Source organism: Dermacentor albipictus, chromosome 4 (assembly GCF_038994185.2).
Source record: "Dermacentor albipictus isolate Rhodes 1998 colony chromosome 4, USDA_Dalb.pri_finalv2, whole genome shotgun sequence".
Lineage (NCBI taxonomy): Eukaryota > Metazoa > Arthropoda > Arachnida > Ixodida > Ixodidae > Dermacentor > Dermacentor albipictus.
The window spans coordinates 152,511,837-152,536,523 of NC_091824.1; the positions used below are offsets into that span (position 1 = coordinate 152,511,837).

Here is a 24,687-nt window from a genome sequence, read left to right on the forward strand (position 1 = left end):
TCTGCATTGCAGTTATAGCTTGAAATAATTTGAGTAAAAACCAGGCGCAGTTAAGGTTGTACAACTGGCAAACGCGCCGGGCTTTCTCGCTTGCGCGCTTGTGCGCACGCACAGTCAGGTTCGATGGCACTCGGAACATCTAGGACCATGAAACACTCGATCCACGGCGATGACGCAAGCTGAATGCAGCGAAAAAAAGTCGTGAATGAATGAATGAATGAATGAATGAATGAATGAATTCTTGGGTTTTACGTGTCAAAACCACGATTTGATCATGAGGCACGCCGTAGTGGGGGACTCCGGAATAATTTTGGCCATTAGGGGATCTTTAACGCGCCCCCAATGCGCTTTAACGTAACGAGGCGGTACTTCGAGGGGACAGCGTGTCGTGTTCCTTCTGTAGGCCAAAATAACACGTGCCCGTCGGGAGGCTGGACTTATTTTTTTCTTTTTTGCCATGATAACATCAAACGCTTAAAGCTGCGTTTACACGTTTCCGATAAGAGCATATTGTAAAAAGAACGTGAGAGAGAGAAAGAAAAAAGGAGAAATAAGTGTGTGAAAGTTGTAGGAAAACGTGGCACATATAGAAAGAAAGAGAACGGAACGAGAGATATAGGGCGGCTGTAGAAACAGGCATCTCCCGAAGTCGTGGAACAAAAAGGAGCAACTTGAGACGAGCAAAGTCTCCAAACCCGGCAGGAGCGAGCGCCACAGAATAGAGCGGGCGGCTGATGGCCGCGGGTGCTCTCTCTGTTCGCCCCTGACATGGCGCAACAGCTACACCAACGTTGACCCCCCCCTCTCCTCCTCGCCGCCCCCTCACTTCTTTTTCCCGTTTCGCAGAGGCAGACGCGCCTTAAAGCAAACAGGGGAATGCAACTTTCCTCCAACTAGGCTCATTGGGGCAACGGTGGCGTTGCTATCATGCCACCCGAGCCCTCGGACGGCGCAACAAAGACCCACGGCCCTTTCTACTTCGGCGAATGGCGGACAAAGAAAAGACAAGTTTCAGTGCCGCGTCTAGCTCTCAAAGGCTGGCCAAATGTTCCGCCATCTCTCTTATTGGTTCCCTCGCGAAAGGCCTTAACTATAGCGACCACTGTGTCGTGACAACAGAAAGAGAAACGGGCCCTTTATACAGCACAGAAATAGCAAAGAAAATTCGTGGACCGGAGGTTTCGCATAGAGGACTTAAGCTGTCACTTCACTTCCATGCTTCTTCTCGTTATGAGAATTTTTCCACAATGACGAGTTCTTATAACTGGTTACTGTGGAGAATGTATGTACAAGGCGGCTGTCACACACAGCCGACGCTTTGTACTGACTGTGCGCCAGGTAGATCTGTGCTGGTCATAAATGTGGCGGCTTATTACCGCTTCATAGCAACCTTAAAATAAAATATCATACAAGGATCACATACTGTAGTATTGTGTAAGCGTCGGCTTAAGCAGATGGGACAAGTCAGAAAATACCTGCAGAAAATCAGCAGATAGACTTAAAGTCAACACTCGCAGCTGTTATGTCGGCTAGAGAGAGGCTGAGCACTTTTGAGAGGCTATGCGAGTGCAGTATTGGAAACGTAAAAAGCCTGTTTTGAGAATCAGCGCACCCGTTCAACCGTCAGTATCCGTTCTCTGTAAAGCCACGTATACAAAAAATGTAATGAACTGTGGGAAACACTTCACTACATTGTCACTTTCACTATCGCCGCCAAAGGTATGAAAAGAATGTATCGCGTACCAACTTATTGGAAAGTATGCCACAACGAAGGAATCAGAGCTTTACGTCCGTTTTGGGCGTCTTAATTTTGCAGTAGTTGTATGACTTGTGCGGTGAACAATGGCTCCGAATTTAGGTGCTACACAGCGGTGATGAAGAAACAAGCCTAAAAAAAAAAAAACACTGCACACTCTTACACTTTGTACAAATTATCAGAGGATACTAGTTCTGCATCGATGCACTTCGTGGTGACGTGCAGTATATAGTGTAATTGGGTTGCGTCCGGACTTAGGTGAGTGGCCGAATCATCCTTTTTGTTGTTGACTCTAGTAGTTTCGATAGAGAAGCGGGCGAGGCGACCTTAAATAAGACGTTGCTCTCACTGAGAAAGAAAAAAGAATATATTTATATACAGCTTCAAAGTAAGGCAAAGCGCTTGAAACGCTAGTCCCCGCATCAGACAGTAGCGGTGCGCGCACATAGCGGCTGTTGGTGCAACAGTTTGGCCCGTAGCTTTTATTGGCCTCGCTAAGAGCCAGCCCAGCCTTATGTACACTCTCGCGTATATACAGCGGCTGCTGATCAGGGCCCAACTGATGCTCCAGTGGAAGCGTGCGCTGCTTGGTCCGTTACCAGGCAGACCGCAAGTTCCCCGCGGTCTCGCAGTCGGGCCGTTAAGCGTGGCTATGCGCGCCGCTATCCATGGTTAAGCGCAGCAAGCTGTCGTTCCGGCTATATAGACCTCCGAAAGTCTACGACCCTCCCTCCCCGACCCTTTTGCCGGTGTCGTTATCCGCGCCGTCACCGTAAATGGCGTCGTTTTCGTTGTGGCGGCCTCTCCGGATCGGTCGGCCGGCGTGCCTGACTTGCCCAACCGTTTACCGCCTGCTCGCTAACCTCCGCGCGACGGCGCGACCGCTTTATAGCGCACGTGTGGGTTTTGAGCGACGCGGCTGCGCAACGCCTACACGAGGCCGCCGTACCTCGTATTGGAGCGCGTAGAACAACACTGGCGCGCAAAGGAGCGCGCGGAAACACGCCCGCAAGCCGACCGCCCGATACAGGCCGTGTTTTCCCGGGAGGGTGCTTTAACGACGCGACCTTTTGTCGTGAGGCGGAAGCTAATCCTTCCGAAGGGTGAAAGCTGCCCGTGTGTCGGCTGTTGTCGTCGTCGTTAATGCACTCGCCTATTTTTAATTATTTTTTTTTTGCCTTCCCGCTTAACGTTCGCCTTGTAACCTTTAGCGCTCGGTAGTCGCAGCTTGTTGCCGCTTCGCCATTATTCGAAGAAAGAGCAGTTTTACACTGCTTTGTCTTTTCACCCTTTCTTCTTTTTTTTTTGGTTGCCGCCATGCGGTGTCGTACGCTGCTTTGCAGATGTTTTTCTTTAGACGTTTCTGTTTCGGAGAGAAGTGAAAGGAAAGCTGGGCGGTTGCAAGGGGCGTGTACGGGGACCGTTTTATTTGACAGATATACGGGAGCTTAGACACCAGCATGGATACACATTGAAACAACGTGATTTCGCTGCCTGGTGGTTTTTCGGCCAACGATTTTGAGCCGTCAGGCTAGGAGAAGAGACGAATAAGAATAGGTTGTGCAAGTAAGTAGAGGGAAATAAAAGGGGGCGATGACGAGAACTCGCAGTCGCTTGCTTGTCGTGCTTTTAGGAAAACATTTTATTGATTAAGTGAGCGTGGGATCAGTATCATTAGTTTTCGCTGAACTTCATTGCCTAAAGCAGAAGAATAGAATAAGCTATCACAAGTGTCTTGATCAGCAGATACACCTCATGCGAAGAAAGAAATGTATATTCAAAGCGCTGGATGCCTTGTGGTACAGTGCACGAACATCTTGAATGTTTATATATATCTATGAACTGCATGCCTTGTCGAAGTAGCTTTAGGTCGGATTTCGCATTGTCACTGTATGTGCGTTTTAAGGCATTTTGCGAGCTTTTACAGGGTAGATGGTTGCAAGGAGCCCGGGCAAAGGTGCGTTGCGTGCACTCGAAGCCGGCACTGAAGTGTTTATTGTCAGCCTTATAGCGCGCTTCGCATGAACAGTTGGTATTCGAAATCACAGATCTTGGGTCGTGCTAGGTATCTCAACGCGCGCTAAGATAACATAATGGCTCACAACGCAGATTCAGATGCGGGTGTTAAATTCTTGACAATGATTATGATGCCCGCCGGCATGTTCATTATGTGACAGACGGGACTCTGCAACAACAATACACGAGTACGCACGCAGGTGTCACTTGTAGCATTTTGTTTGCATGTTTGCCGCAACAAGCCCTGGAATCTTTATCGGCGTTCATGACGAGCGCTGCCATTGGACAACAGCAAGGGAGCCTAGGCGACCGCCCTGAAGTCGCACTGCTTAACTAAGCGCCGTGGACTCATCGAAAATTCTGTGACGCTCAAAATGGTTGGTGGCCATTGAAAAGGACGCGTCCTCTATGTATACATGAACGAAGTGGTACGACGATGTTGTGCCGATTTTCTCAGCGCTTGTACGCGAGTCGCGCGATTTCGTCACTATGGCATACAGCGCGATTAACGCACATATGTGTCGCGTATGGTAGTTAATTTGTCTAATTTTGGTTGTGTCACTCATATTAGTACCGTGTCCATTTTTCTACCTCGCTGGATCGCTATGCTACTGTGGCACTCATTGGCACGTGTTGTCGTCACGTGACCTGCGCTTCTATTTACGTCGGATGTGAGCAGGGCTTGTTCAGTGACTGCGTCCTGCATTTTTTCTGCGCTGCAAAGAATACATCGCGGCACAGAAAGAGCTCAACGTTGCAGCAAACGTTACCAATTTATTGTAGTTTTGCTTTCAAAGCGGCAAACTTCAGTAGGAGGTTTATGTTTTTGACGTGTCATCGAGATAATGTTTTTGCAAAACTGTCTCGTCAGGGCTGCACACGCGCTTCATTGAAAAAGCTGGCGATGCCTCCCTCGCATATTCAGCGTTTCCACGCTTTATTTGCCCTTTTGTTAGTTTTCCCAATTTAGCTGCGCCTGAAATTTCAAAAAAACGTCGTCGCGCTGCTCGGCTTTCCCGCAACGCTCGCATCGTCGGGTCTTGCGACGAGCGTTTGATTAACGTCTTTGCTCTCGCAAGGCGCATGCCTCCGTTTACGTGGTGCCGGAAGGACGGTTTTCACGGCCGTTTTAACAATTTGCGCCCCTGGCCATCGACAAAAAAGGCTTTCCAAGAACGGCTTGCCACAAGCGCTGTGCCCCTGCAGTGTCTGCAACTTATCTCTTTGTTTCTTTCGAGAGGCAAAGGTCACGCATACACTAGGCCTGCACCTAGCTGTTACTTGAACATACGCACGAAAAATCGACCGAACAGTCACGGCAGCCGCTAACGTCGCGTTGTGGCTCGCAAGCAACAATGACGTCGGCGGTATAGGAGCCAGCGGAAACGGCGCAAGCAAAGTATTCATAATGATAAAGAGTTGAGATCGTTGCCGCGGGCGTCGGTGCGTGTTTCGGCGCGATGGAAAAGTGGCCATTATGCTAATCAGGTTAATTAGCCGGTCCCCGCAGCGCGCGAGCCTGCGCAGCCGTGCTCACCTAACGTTAGCGTCGCCGACGCTACGCCGTGGGGCCCAACGCGCCACGTGCGCCCAGGAGAGACAAGTTCTACAGCGCACCGGAAGCTATTTTCGGTCAAGGAGCGCAGCTGAGCGCGAAACGATCCTCCACGTCGCGGAACAGCAAAACACCACACGTAGTACACATAGGCCGCGCTCGAAAACTCCGTAACGCCATCCCCGTATTCGATCCACCCGCTCACTCCCGATGGCACTTTCTCCACCGAAATTTAGTCTTAGTGCTTTAAACCGCTCCTTCATTATAACAGGAAACCCCCCTTCGGGCGTCAACATCTTCGCGACCGCTAACAACCGCGTCGCATTCTTTCATCCTCGATGGCGTCGTTAAGAACGCTGCATCACCCTTATTTTTTCTCCTGCCTTGATTTAGTGCGCTCCGCGGTGTCTTGTGCACGGTGATCTGGAGCAGCGTATCACGTTTCTCGAGGAAAAAGCCGAGACATGGACGCTGTAAGGTCGCTTTGATTGTTCGGGTTCTTAAGTCTCACGAATCGGCCTCGTGCTTTGTGTATAGAGAGGGGGTTCACTTCCCCCCATGTCAGCGGGGCGACAGTTGCTGTGTTATGCGGGGTCACAGGCAACGCGCGGGGTTGGGTGACGCGTCGCGGCAGGTGCCAGGCGGGCGTGTGCCGATTCCTGGGAGTCAGTATTGTGCGCACGATGTTGGCAGTCCGCCGACGGGTCACACAGACCAGCCTTGAAACGAACCGCTGTACAAAAGGTATTGTGGGTCTGGCGCCCGAGTCCCTGACTAATTGGAGGCGCCGCCGAGGTTAAGAAGGACTTAGCAACTCTGACTCCGTGCCGCATGCAGTGAGCATGGACCTAATCCTCTACGCCTCCGGAACGTAATCGCCAGCCTTGTTGTTGGGTGCGACTGCCTGCGTGGTGTCTAAGACCAGCTTACCGTGCACGCTGTAGGAATGCGGTGCACACGTAAAGAGTGCATTCGCACGACGGCGTCTTGGAAACACGCACTCAAAGAACTTTGTCTTGTAGACAATAAATTTGAAGGACAAGGAGGGTCATCCGTCTCCCAGACGGCCAAACTTTGAGTACAGCGGCACTTCGTGGTGCCGGTGCCCCTGCTTCCGAGACATGTGCAGCCTAGACGCCGTTGGCATTTGAAACGGTCTGGCGATAACTTGTTCGGGCCTGGCGTGTTTTGCTGAGCCGGTCACTCACTACGGATAAATGAGAGGGCAACGGAGTTTTGGCGAAGAAGGAAAAGAGCTTTGTTTTCCAATATGTTTATTTTTAAGAGTAAGCCGATCCCTGTGGGTTGTGGCTTAACAAACGGTTGACTCTGATTGGCAACTGAACCTGTGGGACGCGCCAACGGCCCTACCGCCTTTTTTTCTTTGTATATTTGGGCTATAAAAATCGGGACGACATGCTGTCCCTCAGACTTGGCTGAGATCAGGATTGCTGATAGACCAGTGAGCCTCCGTACTATGTACGTTAAAACGACTCTGGGCTCTAACAGTCATTGAGACAGTCGAAGAGTGAGACCTTGTTTCTCAGTTGTTCAAAATTGTAATGTATTTGTTGTACCTGCCATGTATATAGAAAAGTTTACGTATAAATACTTCTTGTACATCTGACCTCATCGTTTCCTGCCTGCGTTTGACCAACAACTGCCGATCATCGTCCGATAAGCTTCAAGTTCCAACGGTGAAGCGAGGACGGAGAACGAACGAAACTTTACTGGCGCAGCCGACAGGATCGGCAAGCCCCACAACGAGCAACGAGCAGCGAGCCAGGCGCAAGGCATCAGAGGGCTACCAGCCAATTCCGCAACGGTTGCAATTCATCTGGACGAGGACGTCAGGCGGCGCCCCCAGCAGCAACGGGTGAGCGGGATTCCTTGCGTTTTGTCTAGGTTGGCATGGCTGTTGTTCAGTGGGGTTAATGGTGTTCACGCGCAGAACAGCAAATGCGAGTGAGGCTAACGTAAACATTGATACGGCATCTGAACAAAGAGAGGGTCAGAGACGGCAGGAACTACAACGCATCGGAGAGACCGAGTCTGAGACGTCGGATACTAAAATGGATAGTGAGACGCAAGGAGCTTCGCAGGCTCCGAGCACGACAGATCCAGAGGTCATGGCGGTGAGACGCCTGGAGCTGGAGCTGGAAAAGGTGCGCCTACAGCTAGAGTGCGAGCGCATTGCTCTACGGAGAGTGGAGCTTGAGCAGTTGGGCAGGCCGCCTTCGGTGTCGGAAGGAAGCGATCGGCGCGGTGCCATCACGGATGGAATAGCACAATGTGCTAAAGTGCTTAAGGCATACCGGTTGCCGTGTGACGCTGACGTTCCGATATGGTTTGATGAGGTGGAAAAGTTGTTTGCATCTTTTCAAGTACCGGCACATAGCCGTGTACATTTGATCATGCCGGCGCTGGCCGAGCGGGTTCGTTATCTGTTGCGTGGCCTTAATGACGAGGAATGTACAGATTATGAGACTGTAAAGAAGGCAGTATTGGATGAACTTAAGCTCACGCCAGCTAAATACTTGGAGAGGTTTGAGAAGGCATCTAAACGAAAGGAGGAAACTTGGGCTCAGTTCGCGTCCCGCGCTAGAACCTATTTGGCCTATTACCTTCAGTCTCGCACTGCAAACACCAAAGAAGCTATGACGGAGCTTATGGTCGCTGACCGTATGAAAGCTAGTCTAAGCTCAGAAGCCCTAGAATATGTTCTTTTGCGGGAAGGCGAAGATTGGTTTAAGCCAGTGGAGGTGGCAAAAGTACTCGAGACTTTCGAGCAAGCTAAAGGGAAAGGACGAGCAACTAAGCCAGCCGCAACAGCCTCATTGCCGCAGCGCACAAAACTAGCTGGCCCGCAGAGGACAAATTTGAGATGCCACGTGTGTCATATACAGGGTCACCTAGCCAGAGACTGCCCAAAAGCTTCAGATAAAGAACCGCAGGGGAAGCCACCGACTGTGCAAAAACAAAGGGTACAGAAGGTTGCTGTTGTAAGTGAAGAACCTCCACCAGAGCAAGAAAGGGTGCTAAGCGCTAGAGTACATGTCGTAGCTCAAAATGCTAGCTCGGGGAGGTCGAAGCTGGACCTAATCCCTATCATGTGCGGGGATATAGCAACGGAAGCTGTGTTGGACACAGGTAGTGAGATAACGGTAGTCCGTAAAAGTATGTTGCCCATCGATTTACAGGAGCCATCACGAACAGTAAGACTTGAGTCGGCATTCGGAAACACCATTCGAGCTAAGCTAGCTACGCTGCCCGTAGGCATGCATCGCCCGGGGGCTGTGATACAACCGCAGAGGATCGATCTGGTGTGCGCGGTTACCGACGAACTTGCAAACGGGGTTGACTGCCTGCTGTCAAAGGAAGATTGGGAACTACTACGGGCGCAGGAAAAAGAGGAGTTTGGAGAGGAAAATATTCCGCGGGCAGGGGTCCGATCAGTCGAAATGGTCGATAACACTGAGCCGGACTGCGGTCTAAGTTGCGAAGAAACGACAGATGAAATCCCTAAATTGCAAGGGAATAGTTTGATGCAGGATGCCAATGGGGTGCCCAGTCCAGCGGGAGCTAGAACTAACCGAGAGTGTAGCTGAGTTGACAGGCACCGAGTGCCAGAGCAAATATGCTCTAGTTTACGATAGGAGGGCACGGACAAAAGAATTTAATGTCGGGGACCAAGTACTCCTCTTTGACACAGGTTGGGCACTCAAGAAATTTGACTACTGGCTTTTCGGAGCAGTGGTGAATGTTGTCTCTGATCATAACCCACTGTCATATTTGACAACCAGCACCCCGCAAGGGGCCAAGTTAGCAAGATGGGCGCTTTCACTACAGCGCTACAATGTAACGGTGCGTCACCGGAAAGGAACATGTAACGCCAATGCTGATGCATTGTCAAGGCTCTCGAATCATTCGTGGGAGCCAATCGAGTAAAGAGCAGGAAAGAAAGGATAGACAGAAACAGCCATGCCAGCTGGGACAGGCGTGAATGTTCCCGTTCACCCGAAGGATGTGTGCGTGGGACAGTTCAGCCTTGGTGGAACTTTCTGTGGCTGTTGTCGTCTATGTATGTGAGGGTTATAAGACTATGGACATACTATGTATATAACCTGCATATGTTACTTTGCTGCTGTTGTGCCGTGCAGTGCGTTGGAGTGTTCCTGTACATACATGAGTGTTTCTTTTGCATGCTCACTGTCATGAATGTGTTGAGCTTTCGCCCTTTTCTTTTTGTCGCTGTGAGAAAATTGTTTTTTCTCCGTGGTCCTTTCAGTTAATTTTCCTGTTCCTTACGGACTCCGCAGCACCCGTGTTGGGCAGCGTATGTCAATTTTCTTTGACGACGGAACCTTCAGAGCCTAAATCTTACGATACAGCGCCCTTTGGCTCTTGTAGTATAGCTGGGAACATTGTAAGCCCAGTATACTCTTTAGGAGGGACGTGTAAGGTCGCTTTGATTGTTCGGGTTCTTAAGTCTCACGAATCGGCCTCGTGCTTTGTGTATAGAGAGGGGGTTCACTTCCCCCCATGTCAGCGGGGCGACAGTTGCTGTGTTATGCGGGGTCACAGGCAACGCGCGGGGTTGGGTGACGCGTCGCGGCAGGTGCCAGGCGGGCGTGTGCCGATTCCTGGGAGTCAGTATTGTGCGCACGATGTTGGCAGTCCGCCGACGGGTCACACAGACCAGCCTTGAAACGAACCGCTGTACAAAAGGTATTGTGGGTCTGGCGCCCGAGTCCCTGACTAATTGGAGGCGCCGCCGAGGTTAAGAAGGACTTAGCAACTCTGACTCCATGCCGCATGCAGTGAGCATGGACCTAATCCTCTACGCCTCCGGAACGTAATCGCCAGCCTTGTTGTTGGGTGCGACTGCCTGCGTGGTGTCTAAGACCAGCTTACCGTGCACGCTGTAGGAATGCGGTGCACACGTAAAGAGTGCATTCGCACGACGGCGTCTTGGAAACACGCACTCAAAGAACTTTGTCTTGTAGACAATAAATTTGAAGGACAAGGAGGGTCATCCGTCTCCCAGACGGCCAAACTTTGAGTACAGCGGCACTTCGTGGTGCCGGTGCCCCTGCTTCCGAGACATGTGCAGCCTAGACGCCGTTGGCATTTGAAACGGTCTGGCGATAACTTGTTCGGGCCTGGCGTGTTTTGCTGAGCCGGTCACTCACTACGGAGAAATGAGAGGGCAACGGAGTTTTGGCGAAGAAGGAAAAGAGCTTTGTTTTCCAATATGTTTATTTTTAAGAGTAAGCCGATCCCTGTGGGTTGTGGCTTAACAAACGGTTGACTCTGATTGGCAACTGAACCTGTGGGACGCGCCAACGGCCCTACCGCCTTTTTTTCTTTGTATATTTGGGCTATAAAAATCGGGACGACATGCTGTCCCTCAGACTTGGCTGAGATCAGGATTGCTGATAGACCAGTGAGCCTCCGTACTATGTACGTTAAAACGAGTCTGGGCTCTAACAGTCATTGAGACAGTCGAAGAGTGAGACCTTGTTTCTCAGTTGTTCAAAATTGTAATGTATTTGTTGTACCTGCCATGTATATAGAAAAGTTTACGTATAAATACTTCTTGTACATCTGACCTCATCGTTTCCTGCCTGCGTTTGACCAACAACTGCCGATCATCGTCCGATAAGCTTCAAGTTCCAACGGTGAAGCGAGGACGGAGAACGAACGAAACTTTACTGACGCTTCCATTACAAAAACTGGGGAAAGCTGCCCACCAGTCCAAGTTTGCTGTCCTATCGATTACGCTACCATCTGTGAAGCAGTGCAGTTCAAATGATAGCGAATTGTTTGATATTTAGCATGTTCCTAGGCCAACTGCTCTAATGGTTTCAGATAGGCCTCAGTTCTCAGATGTAATTCGCTGAAAAGCTCAACGCCTGAGCGTTGCGCTTATTGTTGTAATTGCTTCCTTGAAACCTAACTATGTCGCCTGCGACAGTGTCAATTGCGACACATGTGGCCGTAGAAGAAACAATGAAACACCTGCTTTGTGATTGCCCAAGATAAAAAGATTAGAAACTGGCGCTTCTGACAGCTCTGGGGCGGTTAGATGACAAGCCTTTTACAGAAGAGATCTTGGGACCGTGACCACGTCAAAAAGGCCAAAGACAAAAAAGCGCTGCTGCGCTTCTTGAGATGCACTAGCTTCTATGACCGCTTGTGATGGAGCCAACGAAGTTCGCTTTAATATGTGTGTGTCCGTGCAAAGTGCGAACCTATGTGCGCCTTTCATCTTTCAGTCCCGTTTTCCGCTTCTCCAATGCAGGGTAGGCTATCGGGCTCAGCCCGGTCAACCTACCTCCGCTTCCCAAACTAATTCTTTCTCTTTTGAGGTGAAGGCTACAGAAAACTACACTCGGCGCTAACACCGCTCCGGGATGCTGAATTGAATTGAATTCTGGTGTTTTACGTGGGACAACCACGATTTGATTATGAGACACGCTGTAGTGTGGGACTCCGGATTAATTTTGACCGCTAGGGAATCTTCAACGTGCCTCCAATGTACGGGCCTTTTTGTATTTCGGCCTTTTTGTATTTTTTGTATTTTTGTATGGGAGAGGGATGGGGGCGATGAAAGATGGGGAAGAGAGAAGGGAGTTTACAGTACGGTAAATAGAGAGTTAAATAGAGAGTCTGTGTTCGTATTTGAAAAATACGGTACACACACACACACACACACACACACACACACACACACACACACACACACACACACACACACACACACACACACACACACACACACACACACACACACACACACACACACACACACACACACACACACACACACACACACACACACACACACACACACACACACACACACACACACACACACACACACACACACACACACACACACACACACACACACACACACACACACACACACACACACACACACACACACACACACACACACACACACACACACACACACACACACACACACACACACACACACACACACACACACACACACACACACACACACACACACACACACACACACACACACACACACACACACACACACACACACACACACACACACACACACACACACACACACACACACACACACACACACACACACACACACACACACACACACACACACACACACACACACACACACACAGAGAGAGAGAGAGAGAGAGAGAGAGAGAGGAGAAAACACAGATTCCGGTGCACTCAGGCGCACCATCCCGAGTAGGACCGAAGAAGCTGCAGCTGGCCCGAAGTGGCTCTCACGCACCTTTGACGAAAGCCGCTCCTATATACACACCTACAAAACATTCCTCGTCTTGACACGTACCTTATGCGCTGTGTACGATGTAGGGACGAAGAATTCTTTTCAGCGTCTCGAGATGAAGCGGCCCAGCTCTTTCTTATGTATTAGGGCCGAGTTGGGGTAGGAGTAACGGACCTGATGGCGGGTTAGCCATAAGGTGTCACAGTCTAACGGCTATTTGTGGCAGCGGTGACACTTTTATCGCCCTTCCAAGGAAGACTTTGCATGTAATATGCGGAGTTAGTAGCCACGATCCCGCACGCCGGTTATAGCCACATAGCTGTTCCAGAGGAGGGAAGTGAAGTGTTTTCTTTCTTTGCTTGTTGCTTGCAAAGGGTAATGGCGAGCTTCTTGTGGAGATTGTTTGCCGTGTTCCCTAGGACCACGAATACCTCCATCTAAAAGATAGATAGGCGTTGTGCTTTTTCCGGCGCCAGTTGCCACGTGTTCCCTTTCTTATTTCCTTCAGTGTCAATTGCATGCGCGTTTCAATAATAATAATAATAATAATAATAATAATAATAATAATAATAATAATAATAATAATAATAATAATAGGGCTATATAAGAGTCGTATACTATGCAGATTGTGTGGGCTGGCGTAGTGTTTGCTGAGCTTTGCCTGTAGCGGCACGGGGCTTTAGTCAAGCTGCCAAATAAGGCCAGGGATTGACTAATTCATTGGTTGAGTGATTGATTTTGTTCACCGCCCTAATACAGCAATGCGGTTATTACAGATGCTGCAATGGAAACTCCAAATTAATTTGTCTACCTATAGGGTGCCTTGACGTCCACCTTCGTCTAAACAACAAGCGCTCTTTCTCTCTTCTCTCTCTCTTTCTCTCTTTTCATTTTATTTCATTTTATTTGTTTCTTTCTGCACAGGAACAGAAGCAGGAGCAAAGGAAACAGGCTTAGTAGCCTGACAAAGGCCTTTGCTCCAAATACAGTGCGGCACGCTATGAAGACAAAAACACATACGCGAACATATTTGAGCACAGAAGAAAATAGTTTAAAAAGAACAAATACTTCTGGAAGTTTGTACTTGTTTCGTAAATATGAAAATAATGAAATCTACAAAATATATCTACCTTAATTAGAGATACGCATACTTTTACAATACGACACAAGTGCCGTCGAACAATTCATCTCAAGTTATAGTTGCCCAACACATGTAATTTGGACAAAAACAATATACATGAAGCGCGCAAGATTAAAAGAAGATATATGTAAGTATGGTGTCACGTAATGCTTTCGTGTGGGACATTTAGAAAGCAAGCATGAGCCCATTTAAAGAAGGTTAAAGAATATTCAATGTTATTTTCTACCAAAGTCATTTTAAACATCCTTTTGGGGTTGTGCTATGTCTAAGAAGCAGTCGATATTATTTAGCAAAGTAGGCACCTGATATGTAGTGTGTTGCCGTTCATAAATTGTTCGTATCTTTCGAGCCCTTCTAACATGGGTGCTGAAAGTATACGGAAAACCCTGAAAACCTTGCAATCAAAAATCCAATTGAACTTTATATACTGGAAGAATTTGAAATAGTATACTTGATTGGCTTTTTAACATATGACGCTTTAGAAAAAGTGGTTTCGTCTGCAGCTCAGGTAAGGGGCCATAATAGCTTTCAAACATTATCAGTGCCCTTTTTTTTTGCTAAACAACGAGTTCAATATAATTGGTCAACGTCGTTGTTCTCCACACGAGCGCACAATAAGAAAGTCAAGAATAGAGCAGAGTATAGCAGAGCGTCTTTCTTGAGCCATATCGGTATTAATGAATTTGTACATGCATCCAATGCTTCTGCTTAATTCGGCCGTTCACTTTGTTATGTTTTCGTTCCAACATAAGTCTTCCTGACACCGTACTCCCAGGATTTGCTGAGTCGTGACCAGGTCTACCTTATGCCCTTGGTAGGGAATGCTCATGCTTAAATTTCGTGGCTTGTTCACAGGAGCAAATATCATGCATTTTGCCTTAGTGGCGTTCAAGCACAGCTTGTTAAGTTTTAAGCAGGAAGACAGCGGATTGAGAAAATGATTCACATTTCTCTAACGATCGACCAGCGAAGCACCTGCAGAAAAGATATTTATGTCGTCTGCGTACATTACTAGTTTGGCACAATCTGCAATCGTCCCTGTATCCCATTTTCCCAGTGTAGGGCAGCAAACCGAACATGCACGTGGTTAACACACCCGCCTTTCCTCTCTTCTGTTACTCTTTCTGTCCATCTAAGCACAGAAGCGTTTTTGCATACCGTCGCCGTGAAAATCGTGCTCAGCAACTGAACGCTACAACCCTTAAGCACCGCGTTGGACGAGAACGCCGATGACCTTATCTGCACTGTGCAGCAGGTGGAAAGAACGGCGTTGAACGCAGTGGCCTTCACACTATTGCGACACACTGCATAGTTCGCGTTTTGACACTACACGCGCGCACGTTTCGAATAATGCGCGTGAGCGGTGTTCCAGTGGCGCGCTGAATTCTAAAATTGAGGACGGGCTTCTCTCAAAAGTACATTTTACATCACATTGCGCGGAAACAAATGCTCTCCAGTCCCTAGGCAAGCAAACACGCAGCTGACGCAAGCGTTAACGCCGCTACGCAGACAGAAACAACGCTTCATGGCCATGCTGCTGCTTTCGAAACAGCCGGCAACGCTTGCAGCAAAGGCAAGAATTTCAACGCCATTCGCGCACGGGAAAAAATATGCACTTAAAAGGCCTGGGGCACAAGGATAAACAGTAAATAAAAAGTCATTTGCACACGTTTAGGCACACCGCAAAGCTGCATGTGAGCTGCGGCGAAACTGCAAAGAAATAAGCACGTACGACACTCAAAAACCACTTGAAACGATGGACAAAGAGGCAGAAGGTCTCGGCCCCGGACGCCGTGTTTCGGTGCCATTCGGGCAACGGGATAAACCTCCCGCTTGGAAAACCGTTTCAATTTGCATAGATATTCGCCATTTCCCAGTGCTTTCGAGAGCCCTCACCATCGGGGAGCGGACTTCTTTCAGGGGCTCGAGCGGCTGTACGAGAAACGACGAGGCCGAAGTAAACGCAAACGCATACGACAAGCAGAAAACGAAGAACGGCACCGAAGCCAAGTGACACAATTGCAGCGGCAATGGGAAAGAAACGCTGCACGGCCCCGTAAAGGAAACAACAACAATAACTATGGCGTCATCAGAGCCCAAGAGATGCGCGGTCGGCACACAAGAGCAGATCTCGAAGTCAGCGACGCCGGAAAGTGGTTCGGCGAGAGGGGTTTCCGTGCCGTGGGTTTGTGCACCGTTTGGCCGGATACTACGAAAACGAACAAACGCCGCACCGAGCGCCGCCAGTTGTTTTTTTTTTTTCTCTTCCTACCCCAACCCCCGCTTCGTTTCCCTGCGGACCAAGCGATGGCGAGCACTGCGAGTTGGGTCGCCTAGCTGTGTGCGCCGGGTGGTCTCGGGATAAGTGTGGCCGCCTTGACTTTGCCGCATGCAGATGAAGAAAAGAAATAGTCAGAAGGAAAGCCAAGAAGAGAGACCTGCCACTACGTCCCTCTCTCTCCTATTGCGGTGCGCGAAAGAAAAGCTGGCCACGCATTGGCGGCGCCGTCATGCAAACCGATGTTACAGAGGCAGGGGCGGCTCGAGGAATTCCACGCAGCCCAGGCCGGTCTTGGATGCGCGCAGCAGCAGCAAACGAGAATCGTTTATTCTCGCATTCTTTCGTTAGCTTTCCGGTGGCTGTGCTTGTTTTTTGTCTCCTTTATCCTCATTTCTTTTCTGTGACTCCTCGAACGTGCACCTCGGATATAATAGAAAAGTGGTATAGATAGGGGAGGCTCCAAGGCAGCGCCATTGCTGCCGGATCCTTAAAATTGGACTCTCGCCGCTGGAGGTGTACGGTGGAACGCGAGCAGACCGCCGAAACCAGCAAGCAAGCAAGAAGCGGCAACAACAGCGGCGGCAGCGAGGACGTTGTACGTGGGCGCGTATTGTGACGACCCTACAGGGAGCAACAACGGCTGGGCGTATACGCATCAGCCGAAACCAAAACTGCGGCTGTCGAATGCAGGCATCTCATTGCGGCTTTGCAGCTTGTGTGCTCTTGCGCTTTCGTTTTAGAGCTCCGAGATGTTTTTTTTTTCACGCGTGCATGCGTCAGAGACGCGCGACTTTTTTTCGAAGTTCTGAGAATTTCGTTCCCGAGCTGGGTATTGAAGGAGTCCCCCTTCCTCTCCTCCTTCTTTCTTGCTATCGCTCAATGTGGGCCGTTTTTGACATGTTTCGCAACTGGCTTCGCGCAGTTGTGCGAGCGGACACGCGCGAGGCTTAAAGTTCGGAAAGTGTCTGCCTAGCATTCGGAGTACGTATTATTCGCCCTAAGTTCTTTTTCTTCTTCTAAGTTTTTTTTTCCTTTTTTTTTATTCGCCTTGTGGGCGGAGGTAGAAGCGACATATCTTTGTATTCGCAGTGAGCTCCGACCAAATGCCGTGATCAAGATTTCGAGATTCGTGATTTCGTGATCGAGATCCAGATGCAAACTTTCTGAATTCGCATTGATAAGAAATAGGTGAAAGCTGCTAAAAAATAAACGAATAAAAAAGATGTGTGTGCCGCTTGCGGTACGTAGCAGGTATCCAGTGGAAACCACCAAAAAGTTAGGCGCAGGCTTCTTATTCCAGTTAGCTGCACAGTGCGATCACTTGCGAAATTCAAGGGCGAACCAGGGTTCTGCAAGATCCGAGCCACATAACATTTTTTTTGCCGTATCTTTTCGAACTTAAGCACTTCCTGAAGCCAAGTACTTGCATTTCCTCCTTTTCTCCTTGCCATCTTCTTAACCACTTCCTACGTTTTCTACCACAGACACACATGCCTCTAAAGAAAGAGTGCGCTTATATGTACACCTGGGTGTAATCTTTCCTTTTGGAATGCTCGTGTGGGATATCGGAACTGTCCGCCAAACATATCTTGTCCTGTGGTAATACTGCAGTAAAAGTAATGAACCGCCAAATTATGCTGCACCAAGGCTGTGCGCGTCTTAAAGGCCATCTTCTGGCGGCGATGATTCGCGGTGTTGAAATATCTAGCCAGCCAGACAAGCCGGGTGTCGAGTGGTCGCTTTTAGATGATGTTCAACGCTTGAACGCCGTTTAGCGCTCCATGAACGGTGGCGGTTGTTTACGACACCTGAGGCGTCATCTCGCCAACTCAGTCTACTGATTAGCGTTTATGCAGCGCCGTAAATTCAACTGAAGGCTTATGATTTAAGAAAGCGTGGCGTGCGTTTTTGTACACCGAAATTATTCACCAGCACTAAAGGAGAGCAATTGAACAAATACAACAAGGCGGCCACCATCTTACCAATTGAGCTTTATATTCTCGAACACATCTGCATTTCATTCACACTTTGTTATCACAGGGAACGCCGTTACCCCTGTACACATCAATGCAGGAGACAGAAGACCAGTGCTATATTTGCTGTACATAATCAGAATCATAAAAACTCGGAAAGCCATCTAAGAAGAGCATTCCTTTATAGAGAAGATACAGGGGTGCCATTATGATCCAGTTTTTACCTTTACGCATACTGTGATCTATCTCAATTATTTCCCTCGCCGTTATATCGTGACCTTTCTCTATCTTGCTGCGATGCAGATATCTCGTGCAATCCTTGAAGTGCAGAGCCATGAAGCTGCCATAGCCTATTCTTGATATTTGATGCGTACTGTCACACCCTATCGTTAAAACGTGGCGAACATCCGCCGTGGCAATAAGGCCTAGTTTGTAGACGCCATTCTATTTGTTGTATTTGCTATGCCCCTGCTTCTTTAACGCCGTCAAATGCTTTCGAAATGTGCGACAAATCAATCGCTCTGACACGTGGGAGCACCAGAGGCCCCTACACTAAGGGCAACGACAGGGAAGACGTTTACGAGGGGTGACAATCGACAAAGGAGCACCTCCTTTTTGATATATGCGAACTCCTTTACATGCCTAAACAGGTAACCTCATGCTAAATCACAAGAGAAAAAAACACACTCACACACACACACAAAAAAAAAAAAACGCGCCGGCATGTATTTTACTGCGTCCCTTACTGAACACATGCAAAGTCGACTGCGCCCTGCCATGTGCCAGCGGCCAAATTCTTTTTTCGGGAAGTGGTCCGCCAGCGTAAAAGGAAGGGGTTCACTTCACATAATCTTTGTTCGCCCGCCGTGACAGGGGTAAAACTGAACTCAATGTGTTTTCTCTCCCACTCTCTCATAGTGTTTTTCCTCGCTACAGCGCCACATCACGGCAGGTCATGACAGTGGGTCTGAAATCTCTATGAACTGCGCAGGTAGATTGGCAAAGCGACGTCTCAGCTCGAAGAACACTGAATTTGTTAGCTGTGCAGCGCCAAATGATAGATGGCAATATCGATGCTAAATGTCTGGTAGCGTGGAAAGGAAAATTGGAGCGCCGACCGGCCCATCCATGCGGGGCCTAGTATCACGTCTCTCGCCCATAAAGGCTACTGAGTTGCACGTAACCCCTCCATGTCCATAGAAACAGCCTGTTACAAAAGACTGTAGGGTACAAAAGGCCAAAAATTTCGAGTTTATCCGATGAATAGGCATGCCGAAAGAAATGCGTTTTCACACGTATATAGCGTATGTCGTACCGTTTCTCTTCGCAAAAACGTGATCTTGGTGGCAGTACGGAAGCGCACGATGCTGCCGTCCGTTCTGTCCCGCTTTGTGTTGGCACGAATCGCATCTGTCGCTGCTGCGAAGAACTCCGGGAATCAAACGAAATTCTGTGCTTCAGCGTTCTGTTTCGTCAATGCGCGCCTGTGAAACTAAAGAAAAGAAATAGATTGGTGAAGGGTGAGCTGTAACACTGGAAAGGGCTTCTATTCCTGTCGACCGTCTCTCAGATATTTGCATTTGTTCAGTTTTGTTGACACCTGAGATTTCTCGTACTCCCGAGGACGTAGCGAGAAAGGCAGACGGTGCGCGCATTTGATGGGGGTCTTGGTTGAAGCGTTATGTAGCAGAAATAAGATGCGGCAACTAAGAAAAAAGTCTCAGAGTTACAAAACGGACTGCGCCTTGTCCACCACTTGACTCGTTCGGAGCCAAGCGGAAACAGCAAGAGACACACAGAGAGAGAAACACAAAGAAGAAAATAAATACCGAAGTTCCCTCTTGCGATGCGAAAATTAAACTTTGCAAGTTCTCGCGCGGTTCTGTTTGTGTGTCGGAGGGCGCACAAACGGACCTGGACTCCGTGGAATTGAATTTTCCTTTCCCGCCGGCACGGTTTTCAATCATTTTCAGTCATGCTGTAAGAAAAAAAAAAGCAAGAGAAGGACATAAAAGCGCAAATGGAAACGTTAGCAATAAGACGACCGGATGGCGATGCTTTTCTTTTTCTTTGTCGTTTCTCTCATTTCCGCGCATCATTTTTGGAACACGCTTAAACGAAACTCTGTGAGTGTACGCCGTTTTACTTCAGCGTTGAACTCGTTAAAATATTTCTGCTTGGCTTGCTTGAACGGGTTTTCGATAACAGGTAGCGCCCTCCTAGCTTTCATTAAGCTGACCCCGCCAGAAGCTTTTCCGCGCTGGTGGCGACAGGCTGGCGCTGTTGAACGAGTGCGCGCTACAGGAATACGCCGACCCTTGCGGACGCGCGCCTCTTGTGATGGTCGTGCGCTGGTTTGCCGCAGTGCCCGTAAACATGTGCCTCAATAGCTGACGCTACGGCTCACCGTCTCTCTAGGAAGAGGGGAGGAGGGGTTACGTCTTGGTGAAGACAAAAAAAAAAAATGCCCGCAGGCCAGCGACAAGACTTAAGTAAAGCACAGCTGACACTTTTCGTGAATTCTTGCTAGCAGTTTGTAAGGAACACACACCGCTAGAAAATCTGTGCATTTCGCGGTGCACACGTTAAACGCTATATATTTACACGGCTATAGCTTTCCGCACAATGTTCGCAGCTAAGTTATTGCGCCATGTCGAGCTCTGTTTGATTTCCGCGTGGTGTTCGCGATCTCTCGCTATGTGTTTTGTGAAATTTGTATTTTCTTGGGAAAATTGAGGCGAGGATGGCTTCGCAGTTCGCTGATGGCACGTGCTATTAAGGCGAGTAAACGCAGAACCTTTATTTTCTGTCAAAGAGTGACCAATAAAATGGCAAGAGCAGACTGTACAAAGAGAAAGAATGTAGAACTAGAGAAAAGTGGCACTGTCAACTGGAAATCGTTGGTATCATCCTGTCAGGCGTGCTCCCTCATATAGGATCATAAAGGATGCGACAAACGTCCCGCTCTTTCGCTTTCACGCATGTGCTTCAAGCAACATTTTACTAGGTGCAAATGACACGCACTCCTTTCAGAAAATCACACTTTTCAGAAAAACATTGGCTACATAGCAGCCAGTGGCAAGCCCTGAGCTGTAACGCTCAACGCTGCGCAAGCTATTAGCAGCACATATGCAACTGGTGTTCATTATACATTCTTAAAGGGGCCCTGAAATACTTTCTAAGTCGAGAAGTGCATTTGAAGTTAAAATACACCATTTCCAAAATACTTTGCATCAGAAAGCACTTCTATGCGTTTAGAAGAAGCGCAGTTATTAGCGATCGAATATCACCTTCGGGACACTTTTATGGGGACACTAGAGAACAAGTATAAGTTTGTCGTGGCGAGATGTTTTTGAAGACCCAATTTGCATTTACTTGGCTGGAAAAAGTTTACGATTAGCGAATTTTTTTTTCATATGTGGCATAAGGAGACTCGGGCAGCCAGACGAAGGTATATCCAGCCTCTTTGATCACGGCTGAGCGTCTCCGTCTCCCTAGGGAGCGCAAACACAGGAGATTGATGCAAGCGCAGAAGCCGCAACCATCTACGAGTGCGACTGACTCAAGTGGTGCAGGGCAGTCTCGGGCGTCACCAGTATAGGGGGCCATTTATTTTCCCTAATGTACAGACACCCTCTGCAACACAACACTGCGATTAGGGAGTGAGCACGATTACAAATTGAGACTGTGAGACGCCCACTAGGTGCATCTTATGCTAGACATATACGCTTTCTAATGCGTGAATAAATGTAACTTGTGCATTTGATTACGTTATTTATACAGCATAGTGCCCATACACAGTCTGCAGCCCGCACAAGACGGTTCGCGTACCCCACTGTGGCTGCATTCCTGGTGCAGCCTCCTGATTATTTTTTTAATATTACGTATTCATTTCCGTGTTCATCTGTCGCTATCACGAGCTATGCGAAGCCCGAGTGTGAAGGCGTAGCGGGTGCGTTGCTTGAAATTTACACGGTTACGTTGTGAGATGTCTTACATACCTATCTCTCTACGTACTGACGTCCGCTCTCCTCAAGTGCTGTGTGCACAGACTCTGTGCCGATTTAGAGGCATTCTTAAAGTTGGACTTGTGGACGAAAGGAACGCGCGTAGTATTAAAAAAAATTAATCAATGCAGCACATTGTTCTCGAATTAATTAGCTTTGGTTGATTTCTTCTTTGTACTCTTAACAAGGCGGTGTTCATGCGGTATTCCATGGAATAAATAGAGCGAGATATTTACACTCGTGTGGTCGCTTGCTTCGCACATCCACTTGATGTGACCCAAGCGTTATGGCCATTTGCTTATGCCCGTTTTTGCTCAGACTCATGTTTATGGCGGGTTCTTGTAACAGCAACTTCTCGCTTGTGCGCGCGGTGGCGGCAGCGGCACGGGCTTGCTTAAACGCAAGGCGCGTTAGTACAACCATTTCGATGCTGCGCTAACTATCCGTGGTACCCTGCGCTCGTCCTTATGGCTAGAAATTATGCGTATCAACGCCCAACGGTAACGGCACTTCATTGATCCGCATGTCCAGGCAGGAGCATAAAATGAACCAACGTGTGTGGCGTGGTTTTAAAGCGAAAACATTACTAACCGCGTCGAGCCGAGTTTCGCCGTCGCCGTCAATTTGACTTTCATTTGACCGCAGATGCGCCGTATCTTGGCAACGCGCCACACAGGAGGCGCATGCGCTCTCAGCAGCTGGGTCGCCGCCTGACCACGTGGCTCGCCGCGCGCCTGGCTAAGAGGAGCGCCGCGCTGGCTTAGTCAGTGCCATATAGTTTCTCACTACACTACCTAGAGGGAAATCTGGCGCTGTTGCGCTGTGGTATGCATGGGAATGCCGGTATATTGTGACTTCGGATAGGCATCGTTCTCGGAGAGACAGGACACCCTGAAGACGCGCTTGGCAAGCACCGTTCTGTCTGTCACAATTATTCATTTTCTGCTAAAACAGCACGTGAAAAGCTGTTTTGGTTTTATTATTACGCAAAAACATGTTTTGGTTAACTATGAGAACTTGTTATTGCGTGTACGATTATATGTTACGTAAAAGGTATCAGCTGGCCGCTAAAGTTGGAGGACAGACGACAATGTTCGCGCTCGCTTTGAAACAGTTTGTCGTCTGTTCTTACTTTTCTTCGCTTGGTCATGCATTATAGGTGAGTAAAGATGCAATATGCGTGAATGGAAACATGTTATGAAGATTTTACTTTGAGAACGCGTCATTTGTGTAGCCATAACCACGTTTTAGGCGAAGCCTCGTTCAACACCAGCCAACACGAGCCTCGCAGACACATATACCGTCATTCCCATGACGGCACGGTGTCCCCTTAAGAAACTCCCATAGACGGTGGCGCCAGATTTCCCTCTAGGTGTTATAGTGAGAAACTCTATGGTCAGTGCGAACTTGGCCATGAATGAGGGCGAATCTTCTCCGAGCGCTGCGCGAGAGCGGGAGGCCTTGAGCCGACGGCGCCAAGCGGCGTCTGACCACTCCGCGGATATCGCCCGGCGAGCTGCTTCAATGGAGAGGATCCGAAATGATACAGGCGGCCTCGCACAGTCGAGATCAATGCAGCAACCGCGTTCGCGCCCTGCCCGTTTCTGCTTCGATGCTGCGCATGTTCGCGGCGTCTGTTTGCCTGTCCAGCACTTGAGCTTTCCCAGTGGCACAAGGGGCGTCGCACCGTCGAACGATGCGTGTCTACCCAAGCCTAATCACCGTCATGTCTAGCCACCGACCTAGGCACAGCCGTCATACCTGGCTTAACGATGATTGTGTACCTAACTATAATAATTACAGCTAAATTGAAGGTTAACCAAGTGAAACCAAGACTTAACCTGGCTAAACCAAGCTTTCGCTTTGCATATCCAGGGCTAGCTGAGCTAAGCCGCAGCCAGCTTTTCCTTGCGTGTTCGCCAGCGGAGGCCTACGCTGGCGCAAACCGTCTCGTTCCAGAGCGCAGCTCTTTTAGGCGCCCGTTCATGCGACGAGCACCGGCGTCGGCAAACCGACAGAACTATAAGCATCCGTCCATGTCTGATGCCTTTCTCTTGTGTTCGCGTCCTTGTGTATTCCCCGGTACCCACTTTTTCAAGAACGAAAGAGCCCACCAAAGGATGAAAAAATTAACCAACGATTATTACAACGCTGCCTAATGCGAAATTTGAGCGCAGCTCTTTAGGTGTTTTGCATTCCACCGGTTGCGTCGCTCACGCGTGGCTCACGCGGAGCGCATCCTCACGCGGCGGCAACGCAGGCGAAGTAAGCACATGCGCAGTGGGTCCGAAGCCAATGCCAGTGATTTGTTTCTTTGGGCTGGATTATTCCGATGCGGGTATTACTAGCGCCAGAAATCAAAACACATATAGAAAAATGGATTAAGTACGTTCTTAATTATTTTACGTTAGGTAGTGCAATTTACAAATTGTAGCCGGTGAGATTGCATGACGCATTCACTCTAAATGAACTTACAGGATTAGACCAGATTGGAGATACTATTTCCCAAAGTGTGGGACGAAATCTATGGATGTTCCAGTTACTTTCGTACTTCATTGCATAACAGAGCGTTTTGTTAAAGAAACAAATGGACCAGCAATGCATTTTATGGCGAGTTTGATGGCGCATATATCCAAACTGGTGTAATTATGGAAATTCATT

At 48.7% G+C, this 24,687-nt stretch overlaps 2 protein-coding genes across 2 annotated transcripts in view; one reads left to right on the forward strand and one right to left on the reverse strand.

Annotated features, from left to right (window-relative positions):
• The window catches only part of smog (G-protein coupled receptor 158 smog), a 226,614-nt gene that overhangs the window by 95,764 nt on the left and 106,163 nt on the right, over positions 1–24,687 (reverse strand). The gene's annotated exons all lie outside the window — the stretch shown is intronic.
• Positions 7,457–8,935, forward strand: LOC139059469 (uncharacterized). The gene has a single exon (XM_070537898.1). It carries the CDS (start codon positions 7,457–7,459, stop codon positions 8,933–8,935), a length of 1,479 nt encoding a protein of 492 aa, XP_070393999.1.